Source organism: Syngnathoides biaculeatus, chromosome 3 (assembly GCF_019802595.1).
Source record: "Syngnathoides biaculeatus isolate LvHL_M chromosome 3, ASM1980259v1, whole genome shotgun sequence".
Lineage (NCBI taxonomy): Eukaryota > Metazoa > Chordata > Actinopteri > Syngnathiformes > Syngnathidae > Syngnathoides > Syngnathoides biaculeatus.
The window spans coordinates 12,197,930-12,217,961 of record NC_084642.1 but is presented as its reverse complement, the minus strand read 5'-3'; the positions used below and the strand labels follow the sequence as shown (position 1 = coordinate 12,217,961).

At 40.9% G+C, this 20,032-nt stretch overlaps 3 protein-coding genes across 5 annotated transcripts; 2 read left to right on the top strand and 1 right to left on the bottom strand.

Moving 5' to 3' along the window:
- Positions 1-806: 806 nt before the first annotated feature.
- Positions 807-4,671, top strand: psmb1 (proteasome 20S subunit beta 1). Its single transcript, XM_061815117.1, has 6 exons — positions 807-1,026; positions 1,347-1,454; positions 1,561-1,642; positions 2,142-2,271; positions 2,413-2,519; positions 3,938-4,671. The coding sequence occupies exons 1-6, from the start codon at positions 926-928 to the stop codon at positions 4,121-4,123; spliced, it is 714 nt and encodes a 237-aa protein (XP_061671101.1). The 5' UTR covers positions 807-925; the 3' UTR covers positions 4,124-4,671.
- A 1,071-nt stretch (positions 4,672-5,742) lies between these two features.
- Positions 5,743-20,008, bottom strand: LOC133497998 (THAP domain-containing protein 6-like). 3 transcript variants are annotated; one of them, XM_061814332.1, is made up of 6 exons: positions 19,874-20,008; positions 17,675-17,741; positions 12,056-12,248; positions 8,345-8,461; positions 8,156-8,263; positions 5,743-6,824 (listed from the first exon to the last, which is right to left on the bottom strand). In XM_061814332.1, exons 3-6 carry the CDS (start codon positions 12,227-12,229, stop codon positions 6,648-6,650), a joined length of 576 nt encoding a protein of 191 aa, XP_061670316.1. In that variant the 5' UTR covers positions 12,230-12,248; positions 17,675-17,741; positions 19,874-20,008; the 3' UTR covers positions 5,743-6,647. The 3 variants fall into 3 exon arrangements, with proteins under 3 accessions (XP_061670316.1, XP_061670315.1, XP_061670314.1); XM_061814331.1 differs by lacking the exons at positions 17,675-17,741; positions 19,874-20,008 and adding an exon at positions 14,422-14,554; XM_061814330.1 differs by lacking the exons at positions 17,675-17,741; positions 19,874-20,008 and adding an exon at positions 14,263-14,483.
- mpc1 (mitochondrial pyruvate carrier 1) lies at positions 14,597-19,541 on the top strand. Its single transcript, XM_061814333.1, has 4 exons — positions 14,597-14,824; positions 16,180-16,276; positions 18,644-18,776; positions 18,901-19,541. Exons 1-4 carry the CDS (start codon positions 14,750-14,752, stop codon positions 18,920-18,922), a joined length of 327 nt encoding a protein of 108 aa, XP_061670317.1. The 5' UTR covers positions 14,597-14,749; the 3' UTR covers positions 18,923-19,541.
- Positions 20,009-20,032: the final 24 nt, after the last annotated feature.

Sequence of the window (20,032 nt, the reverse complement as noted above, 5' to 3'; positions counted from 1 at the left end):
ACAGAGTGATTTGTGTAAAAGATGGAAATGTCTGTATCCGGGACGGTGATTCACCTGGTAAATCGTTGGCCTCACAGTTCTGAGGTCCCGGGTTCAATCCCGGCCCCGCCTGTGTGGAGTTTGCATGTTCTCCCTGTGCCTGCATGGGTTTTCTCCGGGCACTCCCAAAACCCAAAAACATGCAACATTAAATGGACACTCTAAATTGCCCCTAGGTGTGATTGTGAGTGCGGCTGTTTGTCTCAATGTGCCCTACGATTGGCTGGCAACCAGTTCAGGGTGTACCCTGCCTGTTGACGGCTGAGATGGGCTCCAGTACTCCCCGGAACCCTCGTGAGGATAAGCAGCAAAGAAAATGGACGGATGGATGTCCGTATCCCACGACGACCCAACCAACTTCCATCGGGCTTGACACAAGCAGCGAAACATTTTTCAGTGAGTGAAATTTACAATAGAGTTGTTGGAGAATTTTATTAGTAGTTTTGCACACAACTTGTTTACACCAGTATCTTTGTTTTTCCACACATTTTTGTGTTATCAAATATGAAATACATTTGAGACGATTAGATTTAAAAAAAACTACATCCATCATTGGTTTCTCCATGGTCAACGGGCTTTGACCTCCGGTCAGGGCAAAAAACATGGTAATCAAACACACATTGCTAACCTATATAACAATTAATTGTTAAGGTTAAGCTGAAACACACCGGTGAAAAGTTACATCTTTGCAACCGCCTGCACGATTTTGACAGCCAGGGTACAGACTGAATTCTGTCATTGCATCATACAGCCAGAGAGGGAGCCCGCGTACCAGGGCCAATTTCAATCTGTCCCTCAAAGAAGAAGTTGCCATATTGCAGTGATACAGCGACTTTAGAAGAGTTGTTATTCAAGGATTTCTTCTTTTTTTCCGTAATTTAAAGCAATGCTCTCAGCTCAAGCTTTTGGGGACCCCGACAAGATGAAGGACTATCACTACACGGGTCCAGTTGAGCACCGTTTCTCCCCGTATACTTTCAACGGAGGGTAAGTTTAGTTTTTATTTACTAGCTCTTTAGCCTTCAAGCTAACATTTACCTCCCGGGTGAATGGTGAGCTAATAATTTGAGCTGACGACAGATGATCATTCGATACACACATTTGGCTATGATTTTTTTTTTTTTAAACTGGACATACCACAGTGGAAGAATGTGATTTTTATATGGTCAACGCTACCAAAACCCTTTTTGCAACTACGTATTGTTTTACTTTCGAATCACGCCGTTTCTGTTTAGTACATGGGCTGTACTTGCTTCACGGCAAGAATTTCCTTAAAACCAAAAAAGAATAAGTAAAAATTTCTACAGGACTGTTCTAGCGCTGGCTGGGGAAGACTTTGCCATTGTAGCTTCAGACACCAGGCTGAGCGAGGGTTACTTAATCCACAGCAGAGAGTCACCGAAATCCTACAAACTGTAAGTGCTACTTCCACTTTACTGTAAATAAATGATCACACATTACTTAAATTAAAATGTATATTTGTGTACAACTTGCTTTTGGTTATACCGTTGTCTCTTCTAGGACAGACACAACAGTAATTGGCTGTAGCGGTTTCCATGGGGACTGTCTGACTCTGACCAAAATCATTGATGCCAGACTAAAGGTGGGCAAATATAACAGGCATGTTATATTTTGGCTGCATATCTGATATCGGACATGCACAGAGAAATCAATGGAGAGGATTTTGTGCCTCTCTAAACTACAGAAGTATATGTAAACAGTTTTTAACAGGGAATAATGAACCTGTGCTTATCTACATGTGTTGCGCAACCGTTTTTGCTCAAAGATCCATAGCAGATAGCCATATAGCTACTGTAGCATTGACGCTAGCTTCAGTAGCCCATATATGGTATTTAGGAGCCATAATTAAAAATTTTTCCAGTGACTCAAGGCAAAAAAAAACCAGCCAAATCCCAGCTCGTATCTTGAAAAACACGTAAGTGGCGTTACTTGTAAATCAAGGTACAACTGCCCCCCCCTCCCCAAAAAAAAATCCACAAACAAAAGATGAAATTTAAAGAAAAGTGTGTTCACTTTCTAGCCACTGTACCTTTGCAGTTGTAGCACATGAAAGTGATGTTGCTTCCTTTCTTTCCTCTCAGATGTACAAACACTCAAACAATAAAACCATGTCGTGTGGAGCCATCGCTGCCATGTTGTCCACCATCTTGTACGGGAGGAGGTTCTTCCCCTACTATGTTTACAATATCATTGGAGGCCTTGATGACGAGGGTATGTGGGGGGCTTACAACATGCACATCTCACTTTTATGATACATAAATATCCCTGTTTTACATGGTCTCACTGTTGAAATTGTGGAAATTACTCAGTTTCTTCCTGATAAATTGATGATAATTGTAATGTTTCATGTAGGCAAGGGTGCAGTCTACAGCTTTGACCCAGTAGGATCCTACCAGAGGGACTGCTACATGGCTGGGGGATCAGCTAGTGCGATGTTGCAACCACTTCTCGACAACCAGGTACACTGTGATGTTGCCGTCAAATAGGGATGAAATGATTAATTCAATAACTTGAGTAATTCAATTCCAAAAAATAAAAAAACTTTGCTAAAAGTCATTTGACAGCTAGTCACTCACATGAGCATTTAATTATCTGATTCCCACTTCGTCACCGGGCCCGGCCCCACCTTTTGAAACCCACAAGAGGATGGTGACCCCATGTAGACACATACCTGCATCTCACATGCTCATTTTACTCTTTACATACTGCAATATCAGTTATGATTGGTTTTATTGACAGGTTAATCTGTAGAGTAATTGATTCTAAAAATATTCAATAGCTGCAGCCTGACTTTCTAGTATAGAGCTCGTGCACGTGACGTCATCGCTTTCACAGCGCCATATTGCCGGTCAAACGGAGCTGCTCAACATTGTGGGAGACATTGAACCAGAGGAGAATATTTACAATACCCGAGACCTGTTGTGCTGTTGGTTGTCACAAGAGACGAGAGAGATATTCCAAGAAATCAATCTATGGAATACCAGCTGAAAAGACCGGAAAATATCGATGGATTTCGGCAATTAAACATGATGGATGGTGCCCAACCACAATACACACACGCCTGTGTAGCGATCGCTTCATTTCAGGTAGGAATTATTTTTCTCACTCTCAAATTCCCAAAAAGTGAACAGAGAACAATACGTGTTCTGTCGCAGAGGTTTACTGAGGTTAAGTGTGGCCGCAATGGCTTCCATGTACATTCCATGGAGATGACTCTGTCCTCTTTTTTTTTTTTTTTTTTTTCCCCCAATCATAGTTAATGAATGCGAGTTTGTGTAAAACCAGGAGTCATTTATTTAAATATTGGTATTTGTATTGAATACTAGCAGAAAAGATCGATGGATTCCGGCAAAGGTTAATGTGTCGCCGAACGCTTCCGTGTTCACAAGACGTCAAAACCGTCACGATGTGGGATTTCTTGTTGATTGAGAACAGATCCACTAACGAAGTATTTGCATGCGTCCAGACTTTTCTACGCTTTCAAACTCTTCCGTGTAAATCTCGACGACTTACTCAAAAGATCCGTGTGTAGATCCACTTGTCCGAGACAAGCGGAACCGAATTAACAGTCCAATTTCTTATCGGCAAAAACATCAACTTCGGCATTAAATATGGATCCTCTATGACGAGTTTATCTAATTTTTCCACGCACCTTCGTTTATTTTCACCTTTTAAATGTCTAACGTATCGGACAAGACTCTGGGCGTCATGATACAAGACATATTTCCATGTCGTCTCTGCCCGACTTAGTATTGAGCAATGCTTAGCTTGACCAGCAATATGGCGACGTAAACAAAAGTGACATGATTTTATGACGTAGGTGCACGATGTTTATACCCTTTGCTGCATTCTCCTGACACACATTTTTCCTCCTCAGATTGGTTTAAAAAACATGGAAGGTGTTACACGCGTTCCTTTGAGCCTCGAGAAGTCCGTTCAGCTGGTCAAAGATGTTTTCATCTCGGCCGCGGAAAGAGATGTTTACACGGGCGATGCGCTTCAGATCCGTATAATCACGAAGGAGGGAATCAAAGAGGAGACCGTCATCCTGAGGAAGGACTGAAGACTTCGTTCCTTCTCCGTCTTCTTTCCTCAAATTGCGCTTCTTTTTAGATTTCAATCTGCTTGTTTGGCCACTTGACATCCGATTCTATCAAACAGGAGTGTTGATCCAGAAAACACTGAACTTGTCGTAGGCTTGAAACAGGAACCGTATATCCCATTTTTGATACCTGTAACTCACCCCCACCCCCCCACCCCCCAATTTAACACATCTTTTCATTTTTCCTGTCGTCACCAGGATTCTTGATCAACTCTCCTGTTAGATGTTTGCTATGGAAAGTTTCAATTATGACAGGCACTATACTCTGTTATTCTTTTTACATTCTTAATAAATGTAAACAATTTAAAACACTTGTTCACTGTATCCTGTTTGCTTTATATAATTATACATCAGCCTCTGGTTGTTAAAAGAAAATGGTTCAATTTAGTAGTTGCATGACATAATTCCAAAAGGATTTCACAAGGCTGGTTCTTTTTAAAATTAGATGTTTTCGCTTTTTCAATTTAATGTAATGTTTGCATTTACTTCCATTAAAGGATGGGATTTGCTTTGGGTTCTAAAGTATTTTGTTTGATCCCTTGAACGTAATTTGCCATTTTAATATTTTAAAAGTGTATACATTAGTACAAAATACACTATTATTTTAGGTCTCAATATTAACTGTTTTTTTAGAATCATAAATAGTCAACAGTGAATAGATGTTGCTCAAAACACTTCTTTCTGTTCTCAAATCATAATTTTTCTCAATAAAATGCTATGATTCCAGGTTCCCTGCAAAACATTTTTGTATTTTATTCTTAGAGCAAACGGAAATGATGGCACATGTTTTGTCACACTTGCAACATTTAAATGGACATTGTGCTGCTCAGTGTGTCTTTTGGTCACTTAGGGGCAGTATAAAGATAAGCAGATATCCATCCATTTTCTTTGCTGCTTATACTCACAAGGTTCACAGGGAGTGCTGGAGCCTAGCCCAGCTGTCACCGAGTAGGAAGCGGGGTACACGCTGAACTGGTTGCCAGCAAATCGCAGGGCACCTAGAGACAAACAGCCACACTCACAATCACACCTCTGGGCAATTTAGAGAGTCCAATTAATGTTGCATATCTTTGGGATGTGGGAGGAAACCCATGCAGGCACGGGCAGAACATGCAAACTCCACACAAGCAGGTCCGGGCTTGAACCCGGGACCTCAGAACTGTGAGACCAACGGTTTACCAGCCGCCTAAGCAGGTATACGTAACCATATTCATCAGTAATATTATTTTCCCTTCAAACAATATGAAGCATATGCCCGTGAATGTTGTTTTATGTCTACATGTCTAAAGAGTTATAACACCAACACGTATATGCTACATGCTCATTAGCCCATCTATGGGGTTTCCCATTATGTCTTAGCATTAAGCTAGTGAACAGCAATCATAAAATAAAAGCATTTTACTAATTTGAAGCTGTCAAACTGTTTGTATTCAAAGTTTACAGTCACAAATATAAACCTTTAAAAAAAAAAGAGGCTGAAGGACAGTTTATACCTTTAAACCTGAAAGTCAGGTCACTTGTACGTATTTCGAGGGACTACAATGTATGCACGCACGTCGTAAATAAACACACCTTGGAGATAAAATAGAATGACATTTATTGACATTTGTACAAGTTAGAAACAGGCAGAATGAAATTGTCTCTGAGTAAACGCATCACCTTGGAAATATACAATCTGACGTGTTGAAACGCTGTAAGATGATTTTTTTTTTTTGCATGAATTCTTCCTTGTACATGCATCTTGTAAATCGAAGGGAGTACATGTGGCAACGTGGTGGTCCAGCCTTTTTTTTTTTTAGAACAGCAAACAATGTACAGATACAGCTCAATACATTGCAATAGTGCTAAAATCTTTAGGTATTGCGTGTGCGTATGGTTCAATTAAAAAAGTGAAATTAATTTCAGAGGCCCACTACACACAAGAGTGAAATAGTTCACATTTTTAAAAATATGAACTTCATGATCATTGCTTACAGCAAAGGAAAATACAAAAGTCATCTGTAGACACTATACTGAAAGTTATCTTTTTAATGTAGGAATTAGGCAGGAATACCGAAATTGGCTGAGAAAGGCTCCTGCACTCCCGTGACTCTTGTGAGGATAAGTGTCTTGGAAAATGGATGGATGACCTCTGAAAAGTATTCTTCCAAATGTTTAATGAATCTATATAATGTATGAGTACTGGAACAAATGAAATTTCTACCATATTCTAATTTAGTGAGACATACCTGCAAGTAATAAAGAGGGAGTGGCGGTTCTCTGTATTAAAATGGATTTCATCTGCGCTCCCCAAGTGAAAACACATTGTCCCGATCACTTCCTGGAATAAAGTGTGACCACGGAATCCTGATGATTTTTGATCGGACCATGTTGCAAATGGCACATTTTACCACCTGCACAGAGCTATCAAAGGGAATCACCGCGCCACTATTTTTCCAGAGTCAAAGGGTAGCAGTTCTTGCTGAACGCTGGTGATTTTACAGCCTCACACACAAGACTTGCACATGGGCTTGTGCAGTACAGCGATTAGAGTTTTCATCGCCCTCCGTTCTCGCACCAGCGCATTTCTCTTCTCTTTCTCCAGGTTCCAAATTCTGGTTGCAGCCTGACTGAATTTGGCCTTCAGAGCGGCGGGAGAACTGGGCAGCGAATAGTTGTGGTCCTGGTACAAAAAGGGAAAACAAATGTGGTCAGTTGGTTATAGAGCTCGTGCACGTGACGTCACAATTTTCACGGCGCAATATTGCTGGACAAATAGAGCTGCTCGACAGAGTGGGGGACATTTAACCGGAGCAGAATATTCACAATTGCCGAGACTTGTTGTGCTGTTGGTTGTTGCAAAAGATGAGACAAATGTTCAAAGAGATAATTGTATGGAATAGCAGCTGAAAACATGAGAAAAGATCGATGGATTTCAGCAATTAAACGTGATGGATGATGCTTGACCAAATACACACGGCTGTGTAGTGATCGCTTCATTTCAGGTAGAAATCAAGAAGTATTTATAATGCCAAGTTGGCTCATTTGAGAACAATGCGTTTAAAAAAAAAACAACGAGAGTCATCTCCAAAATACACGGAAGCGTGTTGCGGCCACATGTTAAACTTTGGGAAACCTCTACCCGACAGACATTTTTTTTTTTAAATATGCATTGTTCTCAAATGAGTCCAACGCGTATTTTAAAAAAAGGAAATAATCGGTCACAGTGATGTTTGTAGGTTAATGTATAGCCGCAATACGCTTCGGTGTAGGGGGGCTGAAGCCTATCCCAGCGTTTTTTTTATGGTTTAAATCTGCATTGGACTCAAAAGTCTGTCACGGAGAGGTTTACCGAAGTTTAACGTGTGGCCACAACACGCGAGCCGACTCGCTGTCTTTTTCTTCTAATCATAGATAATGAATGGGAGTTTGTGTAAAACCAGGGGTCATTTATTTCAATATTTGTATTTGTATTGGAAAAAAATCAGTGGCTTCGTCACTATGTGGGATTTATTCTTAATTGGGAACAGATCCAGCAACCAAGTATTTGTATGCGTCCAGACATTTCTACGCTTTAAAACTTTTTTGTGTAAATCTTGACGACTTACTCACCAGATCCATGTGTAGATCCAGTTGTCCAAGACAAGTGGAAGCAAGTTAACTGTCCAATTTCTTATTGGCGAAAACATCGACTTCTTCATTAAATATGGGTCCTCTATGGCAAGTGTCTCTAATTTTTCCACGTACCTTGGTTTATTATCACCTTCTAAATGTTTTAACAGTATCAGACAAAACTCTGGGAGATGTATTTTCGCGTTGTCTCCAACCGACTTAGCATTGAACAATGCTTTGCTTGACTGGCAATATGGCCATTCACGTGATTTCGGTGACATAGGTGCACGAGCTCTATAGATCCTGCTGCTAGCACCGTACAATAACTGAGACCCATCCCATAATCTTCTCACTTTTTGGGGATTTACAAATACAAGTACTGTAAAAAAAATAAATACTCACACGCTCAACGTTAAGCTGATGTTTCTTTTTGGTAACTTTCTGAGGGGTGGCTGATGGTGGACAGCTGTTCGCTTTCATTAAGGTTGACTTGGTCCTTTCTGCTTCAGGCTAAAGAAAAACAATTTTTTTTTTTTTAAATCCAACATTGGAATACATATTGAGTGGCGCCTTGCAAAGACCAATACTTACAAGGTTGCTATGAAGTTGAAATTCCTTTTTGGATGTTTTGTTAGGGGTGGGTAATGGTAAGCCCTCTTGAGCTTTCATTGACGTTCTTGTGGTTCTTGGGGTCTTTTTTTTCTCAACCTGAAGAAAAAGGAAATGTAGATTCGATTTAATATTAATCCCATGGGGGATTATAGTACATATAAACTGGTGTCTTGCGATGCAAGTTTAATTCGTTCTGGGACCGTGCTCATAACTCAAAATCATCTTGAAGCATCTTTCCCCATTCAAATAAATGAAAATGTATTAATCTGTTCCAGCCCCCACACAAAGTATTTGAACACCCTGCTATATTGCAAGTTCTTCCATTTAGAAATCATGGAGAAGGCTGGCATTTTCATCGTAGGTGTATGTCCACTGTCTTCTTTTCCTTTCGGCTCGTCCCGTGAGGGGTCATCACAGCGTGTCATCTTAGATGAACGCGTATTTGTTTGGCACAGTTTTACGCCGGCTGCCCTTCCTGACGCAACCCCTTTGCATTTAGCCGGGTCGAGAAGCTTACAGTACTCGGTATCCCCTAGCAGTCCACTGTGAGAGAGATAATATATAAAGAAAAATCCAGAAATCACAATGTATGATTTTTTTAATGATTTATTTGTGTGATACAGCTGCAAATAAGTATTTGAACACTTGTCTATGAGCTAGAATTCTGATCCTCAAAGACCTGTTAGTCCGTCTTTAAAAGCCCACCTCCTGATTATCCTGAATCAGATGCACCTATGTGACCTGCATAAAGACACCTGTCCACCCCATCCAATCAGTAAGACTCAAACTTGTAACATGGCCAAGACCAAAGAGATGTTCAAAGACACCAGAGACAAAATTGGACAACTCCACCTGGCTGGAAAGGGCTACGGAGACAGGTTTCATACTCAGTCTGACCCAAAAAATTTAAGGGCTTTTTAGGGGCATTCTTAGGGGCTGACACGGAAAAAATTTAGGGCCATCGTGGGAAATCAAGAGTAAGGAAAGAAGACTCACCCAATGGTGCCATCAACCGTTCTTGGTTCATCACATGTTCCAGTACCTCAGTACCTGTGACAGTGATCACCTGTCGCCCCTTGTGGTAGTTCTCATTGATATGACCATTGTCAACGTTTTCACATAACAGTATACAGAAAAACGGATTCTAACTACAATTGCAACTATATACACAAATGTCTTCTACTGATGTCTGTCTCAGCACCCCGACTCTTAGCTCCTTGAGCCTACCCAGTGCCTCCTCTATTTGTTGCTGCAGAGGTGCCAAAGTGGCTCTCTTGTCCTTTGCTCTGCCTCTGAGTGCATTGGCCTCGGTGATAAACCTCAGATTTCTCTTTTCTTCTGCCTCCTCACACAGCCTGTCAGCCTTCTCAATAGTCTCTATTCTGGCTTTTTTGGCTTTGAGGCAGTAGAGATGAAAAGTGGGCAGCGATGCCAAATGTAGCCAAGTACGAAGTCTTCCTTTCCCCACAGTGGTAGTTTTTAGCAATGTCACTGTCTGGGAACATGACTGCAAACACTTTTGAATTATTTTCACAAGATTTGTAATTGTAACGGCTGCAGATCACTTTTAAAGTCCACACGATCTCTGCCTTTAACGAGTCCACCTTCATGTATTGAACTACGTTCATAAAGCCTGACTTCTGGCTAGTTGAAGTCGATGGCTGGAGAACTGTAGGTGCGCATTAGGGATCACAACCGGTTACAAATAACTGGTTGTAACCGGTTTTCGTTTTTTTTTTTAAAAAAAACGAAACCGTAATTGGACTTTCGGCATCGGTTACAATTTCCAATCATTTCTTCCGGGTCCGGTACTCCACATTGCGCTATTTTTTCAAAATCATTTACACTTTTTTCAAGTTTCGCTGTTAGAGTAAAGTTGGACTCAAAAGAACATTCAGTTAAATCAAAGAAACATCAAACATGGCATCGAGGAAACGCTCTGTATACTTTCATGCCCTTTCTGAAAGTCCGAAAGAAGAATGTCAACATTAAAACATTTTTACAAAAAAAAATAAAAATTTAACTTACACGAGTGCGTTGTTGAAAGCCACATTCAACAAGCTTGTTTGTCAATATTGTATACAAACTACCCCATTACCGCAGAGTAAATTAACGATCGATGGTGTAGCGCCGGAGAAAAGGAGTCGGAGGCGGAGTGTCGGACACAGGAACAAAACTTGTTTTATTGGCAGACATCAAATCACTATTCGCATAACGGGGGGAACTCTGTGACTCGTCACTCCGGAAGAGCAACAACAAAAACAGTCAACAACTCGAGGTCCCGCGGGTGAATTATGTAAACACCACTATGGTACCGGTTTTAAAAACGGTTAATCGTTTTTTGCTACAGCTGTTTGGTTAAAACCGGTTATGAAAGTAAGTGGTTTTTTGCGATCCCTAGTGCGCATGCACTGCTAGTACCACTGCCTGAAGTTGATGCTTCACTATCTTGATATTTTAGAAACAGATTCATACCAACGGAAGATGAGAGAGTCTTCGCCAAATCAGCGTGTCTCCTGTTTTTCCGGTGCGACTCCAGCGCTTTGACGTCCATCTTTTCAAGCTGGTAACTCTGCTTGCACAGATGGCAGTAAAAAATGTGCCGATCTTTTGCATCTCAACGAACCCAGCTCCCAAACTCCTTACTTTCAACCCAAGCTTCTTGAAAAATGCACTTCCCCGTGATACAAGTTGGATCAATGAAAGAACTACGCTACGTCATAACGAAGACGAAGTGAAATGCCTACTCACGGAAACAAACAATGGAATATCGACAAGATGGCGACTAGTTGTCAACACGGTGACTTCCGTTGACAATTTCCGGCTGATTTGGACGCCAGACGGATCGCTATTTTTTTTTAAATAAAAGATTAATTTATTTTTTAGGGAGAATTTTGGCGGTAGAGGTCCCCCCTTTGATTTATTTTTTAATTTATGGCCTTTTTAGGGGCTTGACCGGTTTTCGCGGATTTTAAGGACTTTTAAGAGCCCCTAAATGCACCTTCGAAAATTTAGGGGTTTTTAGGGACTTTTAGGGCCGCGTGCGAACCCTGGGAGAAATTGCCAAGCAGCTTGGTGAAAAAAGATCCACTGATGGAGCAATCATTAGAAAATGGAAGAAGCTCAACATGACAGTCAATCTCAATCGGAGTGGAGCCCCATGCAAAATATCACCTCGTGGGGCCTGAATGATCCTTAGAAAAGTGAGGAATCAGCTAGAGAAGATCTGTGTGGAGGAGTGGGCCAAAATCCCTCCTGCAGTGTGTGCAAACCTGGTGAACAACTACAGGAAACGTTTGACCTCTGTAATTGCAAACAAAGGCTACTGTACCAAATATTAACATTGATTTTCTCAGGTGTTCAAATACTTATTTGCAACTGTATCACACAAATAAATCGTAAAAAAAAAAATAAAAATCATACATTGTGATTTCTGAATTTTTTTTTTTCTTTAGATTATCTCTCTCACAGTGGACATGCGCCTACGATGAAAATTTCAGACCCCTCCATGATTACTTAGTGGGAGAACTTGCACTATAGCAGGGTGTACAAATAATTATTTTATTCACTGTAAGTACGCACTGGGTTGCAGATTGTCATCTTCCAAGTAACAGAAAAAGGTCCAAATTGTCACGAAAAGAACAAAACTCCAAAAACGAGTTGCTCCACCCTTGTAAATGATGCACCTACTCTTTTGGGACGATCCGGGAAGTCAAACACTGACGGAACGACGCCAGTTCTAATCCGGCAAATCTGCCCCGTCCTGTCAAAATCAGCTTCCATAAAATGTTGACTGCAGAGCACGGTCTCATCCGTCGCGCTGAAATCCTTTCTCCTCAGAGCTTTTTCCCATTCTCTCCTCATCTCCTCATCTTTGGGAAACCTGCATGGGATAGCAAAAGTAGACAGAAGTAAACAAATCTGTACTGTACGCAACATATTTGAAAATAAATCATGGTCATAAATTAAGGAGAAAGAACCTAATTAGCAATTACACTGGCGACCAAGTCTCATTAATTTGATAATTATAACCTTGTTTACTAACATTTTAAGGATTTCAGAGCAGTCCGTGAGAATTGCCCCTAAACCCTTTATTTAGCAGTACAAGGAGTGAGCCACGAAAAATTTCTCGGCATGTGATATTGTGTGTAAAATGTCTTTGCTAGCTCATGAACAATGTTAGTCACACAGAAGACTCAAGAGGTTTGTCAGTTTGGAGGTAGAATTTGTCGTAGATGGTAATCCGGATTTATTGTATAGCGGTGCCTTGAGAAAATGAGTTTAATTAGTTCCTTGATCACGCTCAAAACTCAAAACACTTGTCAGAAAGCATTACTGTCCATTGAAATGAATGGGGATTACATTAATGCGTTCCAGCCACCTTTGATTTCATCTGATTTTGGGGGTGAATCTCGATTTGTGGAGAGAAACACAAACACAGAGGAAGTCACACTAGATTAGGCAACTAAAACATTCAACTGTACAATATATGTATGTACTCTATGCAAGAAAAAGACTGAGTCACATCAAGTCACAGAAGTGTTTTGCGATCAAGGAAAAAGTGAATGAGGTGTTCAGAATAGCCCACGGTGGTCAACTTTTGTACATCCATCCATCCATTTTCTTTGTCCCTTATCCTCACGAGGGTCACGGGGAGTGCTGGAGCCTATCCCATCTGTCATCAGCCAAGAGGCAGGGTACACCCTGAATTGGTTGCCAGCCAATCGCATGGAGACAAACAGTCGCACTCACAATCACATGTAGGGGCAATTTAGAGCGTCCAATCAACGTTGCATGTTTTTGGGATGTGGGAGGAAACCCACACAGGTACGAGGAGAACATGCAAACTACCTGGGTCCTCAGAACTGTGAGGCCAACGCTTTACCAGCTGATGCACCGTGCCGCCTAACTTTTGTACATCTGGAACCAAATTGTTTGGCTGTTATTACCCCTTTCTCAGTCTTGTTTTTGTTGTTTTATAGTGTGTGCCACAAGGCAGGAAATATTACCGTCTACGTCATTGTTCTGTTTTACATTTCTTCTCACAAATAACTCATCTGTTTGCTGAAAATGAAAGGCATGTTTGATTAAACCATCCCATGTTCTGATTAATAAATAACGGGAAGAGCTTGTTTTTTTCTTTTTTTTTTGTGGGGTGAAAGTAGTAATGTTTATTTTGGTCGTTTATGTGGTCGTTTTTTAACAGTTTAATTTAAAAAAAAAAAAAAAAAAAAAAAAGGTCACATCGGCAGCTCAAAAATGGCTGGCAATAAGGGGAATTCTCACTCCGAACCGTCCGGAACCTCCGATCATTTTCGTAATGTGCTTTTCGGTTTTTGAGAGGCTCAGAGCACCCGAGCGCACATGGGACGCTCTGACGCACCCGGAGACGTTGCGTCAGAGTGTTGGGCAGGAAGAGCATGGACGCAAAGACGCAGCTCAAAAAAAAAAGGCGGTCGTTCTTGAATTACCAAAAAAAAAAAAGAATAACAACAACGAAACACGCTCTGCCTTTCGGAACCCTCGCATTCTCAACTCTGGAGTTAGGGGCGCCAGATTGGATTTCTCGACTGGACCCATTGTTTTGAAAAGAGCCGGCAGTCAACGAGTTAATCATCTGGTATTTTAGCGTTCAAGTTGCTAGCTCGCATTAGTTTTGCTTGTAGCTTAGTTGGGAGACTGCGGTCAGGCCGCCAGCCTGTACTCGAAGGGACGAGGTCAATTCAAAAATAAAAGCTGAACAAATTGACACACCGACGTCAATGCTTTGGATTTACATCATTGCAATTACGAGGGTCCCAGTTAACAAGGCTCTCATAGACTGCGAGCTGTCAGTCAAATTTATCATGAGAAAAGACCCCCCCCACACACACACACACACACAATAAAAGTCTTACTTATGAAAGGTTATTCCCGCAGTCTTTGTTTCGGCTGTACGACGTCGCGTGCAACCGTACGCCGCACAATGGGCAGGCATTCTTATTTTTCGTTTTCGAGTCGTCTACAAACACGGAACACTTTGCCCCGACTAGCTTAGCCTCGCCGTAGGCACGCACCTCAAAGGGGAAAGGGACGTGTCGTATCTGCCCTGCTGACAAAGCAGTTTCCTGCCGTTAAGACGTCCTTTTTGCGATTGTGTCGCAAAGCTAAACTGTTGTTTGCTGTTGTGGTTGGGTACACGCTTGGGCAGTAGGTGGCGCTACAGAAATCAAACGTCACTTGCAAACCACCAGTACAAAAAAAAAAAGGAAGAAGACTGCCGTGGACGTGGTTGGTTGGAAATTTGACCGGGTGTCCTCTGGTAGTTAGTTAGTTAGTTCGTTGCCCTTCAAAGCAAATTTCATCATTTATCGGTCATCATAGACAGAAGCCGAGCGTTAAATCATGGCTGGGACAATTGCACGAAAAGCGATAGACCACCTCAAGAGCAAAGAATTCAGAGACTATTTGATGAGGTATGTAACAAAAGCTGCTGTGAACAAATGTGCTAATGTAGCGAGCTAGCTGTTAATAGTCGCTTTCAAGTGACAGCCAGCTGTTTTTTTTTTTTTTTTTAACAGACTGTTGTATTTGAACCTGAAAATGATTGTCTGGGAACTGCAAAAATGTCTTTACTATTTTTTTTATTGAAGGACGACGAACCACCTCGGGTTTATCCACTTTGAAGTTAGTATATAACAAAGTGGATCAACTTGTTTCTCACTCTTCATTTAAACGCAACATTTAAATGTCTTAAACCTAGATTAGAACTACATCTTGCTTGAATGTAGCATGACATGAGGCTTAGGTTTTGAAATGCGAAAATGTAACATTCTCTTTATTAATCCCTCAAGAGGAAATTCAACTCCCAACTCTGGTGTATTTTTTTGTTGTACACCATACACAGAACCAAATTATACTCGGCAGGCAAACAGTGCTGTACCTCTTGGGCTTTGTAGCGGGGTTGTTGGTGCCTTGCTCAAGGGCATAGCGACTGTATAATTATCCGTAAACCCAATTAAGACTATCATGCTATAGTGGCACCGTTTCTTGACTTTTTTTTTTTTTATTTGCTTTGATTTGAAAGATGATATGAGAGAGCAGTTTTTTTTTTTAGTCACCATTCTGGTCACACAACAACTGGAACTCATATATTAAGCCACCAATGTCGTTGCAGTTTTACATTTTTATTTGCATTGGGCCCTGAACGTGACCCTCTCATTCCAAAGTGCAATTTCTTACACATGTAGATGACTTTTTGGCATTTATTTGCTCACCCTTATTTCAACACTGACGACAGTTTTGTGGCCAAAAATAAAAAAAAAAATGCTGACTTAAACCTCTAAAATATAGAGGAAAAATTCAAGGACATGCAGTTATTTTTGAAATCAGAACTTTGGACTGTTTCACTATCAACCATATAGCTAGTAGGTGTGTGATTCATATGTACAACCAGACATGGACTACAGGTTCTTGATGCAGTACATACTCTGACCAACCTATAACCCATTTGTATGACATATTTTTTTCCCCCTCTCTCTTCCATGTGGCCTTGAATATTGAAAAACACTCACCAGCACAGTAAGTCTTTGTTTTTCGGCCTTAGTGTTTGAGAATTATTTATTTGTCTGTCCAACATCAGAGTATAATCATTGTCATTTTACTTTATTTTAAGTATTTGTATTACAAAAATTAGCTTTTTGTAATTCGATTGCTCTTAAAATTATACTGTTTTTTTATCATAGATCCTTAGAAAAAATATTGTTACTGGTCTAGAAGCATTTGATGGGTTTGACATGATATTTTTAATTGGCTCGTTTTGTGCGTGTTTACAGCATTTTTGGGGTCCAGTAGCAAACTGGGGTCTCCCTATAGCCGCCTTCAGTGACATGAAAAAGAGCCCAGAGATCATCAGTGGCAGGATGACCTTCGGTGAGACTCATGCACACACACTCTCAAGCATTCTTTAGTCATAGAGCTCGAGCACCTACGTCATAAAATCACATGACTTTTGTTTACGTTGCCATATTGCCCGTCAAGCTAAGCATTCCTCAATGCTAAGTCGGTTGGAGACGACACGGAAATATGTCTTGTAGCACGACGCCCTGAGTCTTTTCCGATACTGTCGGACATTTAGAAGGCGAAAATAAACGACGGTACGTGGAAAAATTCGATAAACTCGGCATAGAGGACCCATATTTAATGCCGAAATCGATGTTTTTTCGCCATGTTAATTTGCTTCCGCATGTATTGGACAACTGGATATACACGTGCATCTGGTGAGTAAGTCGTCGAAATTTACACGGAAAAGTTTGAAAGCGTATAAAAGTCTGGATGCATACAAATACTTTGTTGCTGGATCTGTTCTCATCAGGAATAAATCCCGCATAGTGACGGTTTTGACAGCTCATGAACGCGGAAGTGTGTTCGGCGACACGTTAACCTTTGCCGGAATCCATCAGCTAGTATTCAATAAAAATACTAATATTTAAATAAATGACCCCTGGTTTTACACAAACTTTCATTCATTAACTATGATTGGGGGAAAAAAAAAAAAAAGAGGACAGAGTCGTCTACATGGAAGTGATTGCGGCCACACTTAACCGTTGTAAACCTCTGCGCTAGACTTTTTTTTTTTTTTTTTTTTTTGAACACGCATTGTTCTCAAATTAGTCAATTTGGCATTATATATACTTTTTGGTAATTTGAGATTGAGAATAATAATTCCTACCTGTTATGACGTGATCGCTACACAGTCGTGTGTATTTGGTTGGGCACAATCCATCACATTTAATTGCCGAAATCCATCGATCTTTTCTCGTCTTTTCAGATGGTATTTTTGAATGATCTCTTTGAGTATCCGTCTCGTCTATTGTGACAACCAACAGCACAACAAGTCTCGGGGATTGTGAATATTCTATTCCGGTTCAATGTCTCCCACAATGTGGAGCAGCTCTGTTTGACCAGTAATACGGCGCTGTGAAAATGGTGACATCACGTGCACGAGCTCTATACCACTATGCTGCGTGATCACCCAGTGTGGTGCAGGTCTGGCTCTGTAGCCCAGCTGGGTTTTACTGTCAACCTTGTCCAGTGTGTTTTCTCTTCTAGTCGCACCCTTGACATACTGGTGGAGTTTAGGAAGCACGGATTTTAACTCATATATGATTAAAATCCCGAGCTATATACTTCACTGCGTCTGGATATAGGCATTGCTGCTGGCTAATGTTGTTACGTAACAGTCCGAGGGCCGAGCTAGTTAGAAAACTGACAAACATGCAGGAGAAAAAAAAAAAAAAAAAAAAACGATCAGGAACTGGACATACTTACCTACATCACCGAAGTCACATCACTGGCCAGAAGTGCCGGTCAAACAAAGCATTGTTCAATGCTGAGTCTGTTGAGAGGAAACAAAAATATGTCTCATAGCACAACGTCCAGAGTTTTGTTTGTAAACATTTAGAAGATGGTGTAAACATTAGAAGATGGTGATAAATGAAGGTACGTGGAAAAATGGGAGACAGTTGGCATAGAGGACCCATATTTAATGCCGTAGTCGATGTTTTTGCTGATCAGAAATTGGACTGGTAATTCGCTTCCGCTTGTCTTGGACAACTCAATCTACACATCTATCTGGTGAGTAAGTCGTCGAGATTTACATAGAAGAGAAAAGTTTGGACGCATACAAATACTTTGTTGCTGGCTCGGTTCTCAATCAAGAATAAATCGCACATAGTGATGGAGCCACTCTGATTTATTTCAATACAAATACCAAAATTTAAATAAATGACCCTGGTTTTACACAAACTTGGATTCATTAACTATCATTGGGGGGGTAAAAAAGACAGCGAGACGGCTCCTCCCTACACAGAAGCGTATCGTGCGTAAACCTTCTTTGCGACAGACTGTTTATTTTCTTTTTTAAATACACATTTTTCTCAAATGAGTCAATTTGGCATTATAAATACTTCGTAATTTGAGATTAAGGATAATTCCTACCTGAAATGAAGCGATGGCCACACGTGTGTGTGTGTGTGTGTATTTTGGTTGGGCACCATCCATCACGTTTAATTGCCGAAATCCATCGATCGTTTCTCGTCTTTTTAGATGGTATTCTAGAGAATGACCTCTTTGAATATCTGTCTCGTCCATTGTGAATATTCCCCTCCGGTTCAATGTCGAGCAGCTCTGTTTGACCGGCAATATGGCGCAGTGAAAACGGTGACATGACGTGCACGAGCTCTATACCGCTGTAACTTCAGCGAGGCTGCAAGCAACCTTTTCTTTTTCTCTTCTCAGCTCTTTGTTGTTACTCGCTGCTCTTCATGCGCTTTGCCTACAAGGTCCAACCACGCAACTGGCTGCTGTTTGCTTGCCATTTGACCAATGAGAGCGCACAGCTGATTCAGGGTGGTCGCCTTATCAAGTACAAGTAAGCCGGAATTTTTTAATTTTTTTATTTTTATTTTTTTTAAACACCGTCCTATTCTATCTTACTCTCAAGTGATTATCATTATTTCTGCAAAGAGTAACTATCTCTTTGTGTATGGTTTCAGCTTGGAGAAGAAGACAACATAGTGGCAAAGTGAAGTGTTCCTTGTCCTTATTCCACCACACTGACGAAAGCAGCTCCACAATTGTGTGTGTTCGTTCCTCCAATCACAGAAGATGTTGCTGCGTTTCCATCTCTTTTAAAAATGATTGAGCATCCACATGAAGTTAAACTCACATTTTACAACATAAAACTGATTTCCCCTATGAGTATACTGCTCTGATTTGAGTTTGCATCATTAACCATGAGGGAATGTATGCGCTGATAATTCACTTTGCGTTCTGGATCTGATGATTCCAGTGCGTTTTTGTTTTTAAATAACATCTAATTGGAGGAGTTTGAGACTATTGCTCTTTCACCTTCCATTTGACGGTGTTTCACTGAAAATGTAAGTCTGAACTTGTTTGACGAGTGAACAAAAGCAATAGACTGTTACTCGGGCACTGAAAAGAAAATATACGATTGAATGTTGCCAAATGTTGAGGCTGCCTGGATGTGATAATTCGGCTAGCGATTATTAATGTTTCTGATGACAAAACCTGTTATGTGTGTTACTTTACGTGTCATTCTAATTTATTGTAGAACCAAATCAAAATTTCCCTAATCTGATTCTTTGGGTTTGTAAAAAATAAAGCTTAAAACCAAGTTGAAAATACTGAAGTGATTTATAACATTTTATTTTTTTTTTTTTTGGTTCATGCATTTGATTTCAGAGTTTGTGATTATTGCCTCCTCCAACAATAATTTTCGGGTCAAATGGTTCTTGAAATAGGCGGAACAGTGGGTCAGCTGTAAAGCGTTGGCCTCACTGTTCTGAGGTCCCGGGTTTAAATCCGGACCCGCCATTGTGGAGTTTGCGTGTTCTCCCCGTGCCTGTGCGGGTTTTCTCCGGGGACTCTGGTTTCCTCCCACATCCCAAAAATATGCAATGTTAATTGGACACTCTGAATTGACCCGAACTGCAATTATGAGTGCACCTGTTTGTCTGTCTCCATGTGCCCTGCGATCGGCTGGCAACCAGTTCAGGGTGTACCCCGCCTCCTGCCGGTTGACAGCCGGGATAGGCTCCAGCACTCCCCGCGGCCTTTGTGAGGATAAGCGGCTAAGAAAATGGATGGATGGATAGTTATGAAATA

Excerpts from the sequence above, each read along its gene's own strand:
- psmb1 (XM_061815117.1), top strand. The coding sequence starts at position 926 with ATGCTCTCAGCTCAAGCTTTTGGGGACCCCGACAAGATGAAGGACTAT. Across the intron at positions 1,455-1,560 it reads TCACCGAAATCCTACAAACT|GACAGACACAACAGTAATTG; the intron begins GTAAGTGCTACT and ends TGTCTCTTCTAG. Across the intron at positions 2,520-3,937 it reads AACCACTTCTCGACAACCAG|ATTGGTTTAAAAAACATGGA; the intron begins GTACACTGTGAT and ends TTTCCTCCTCAG.
- LOC133497998 (XM_061814330.1), bottom strand. The coding sequence starts at position 14,342 with ATGCCTGCCCATTGTGCGGCGTACGGTTGCACGCGACGTCGTACAGCC. Across the intron at positions 12,249-14,262 it reads GCGGGAATAACCTTTCATAA|GTTTCCCAAAGATGAGGAGA; the intron begins GTAAGACTTTTA and ends TATCCCATGCAG. Across the intron at positions 8,264-8,344 it reads TTCAACTTCATAGCAACCTT|CCTGAAGCAGAAAGGACCAA; the intron begins GTAAGTATTGGT and ends GTTTTTCTTTAG.
- mpc1 (XM_061814333.1), top strand. The coding sequence starts at position 14,750 with ATGGCTGGGACAATTGCACGAAAAGCGATAGACCACCTCAAGAGCAAA. Across the intron at positions 14,825-16,179 it reads GAGACTATTTGATGAGGTAT|CATTTTTGGGGTCCAGTAGC; the intron begins GTAACAAAAGCT and ends GCGTGTTTACAG. Across the intron at positions 18,777-18,900 it reads GGTCGCCTTATCAAGTACAA|CTTGGAGAAGAAGACAACAT; the intron begins GTAAGCCGGAAT and ends GTATGGTTTCAG.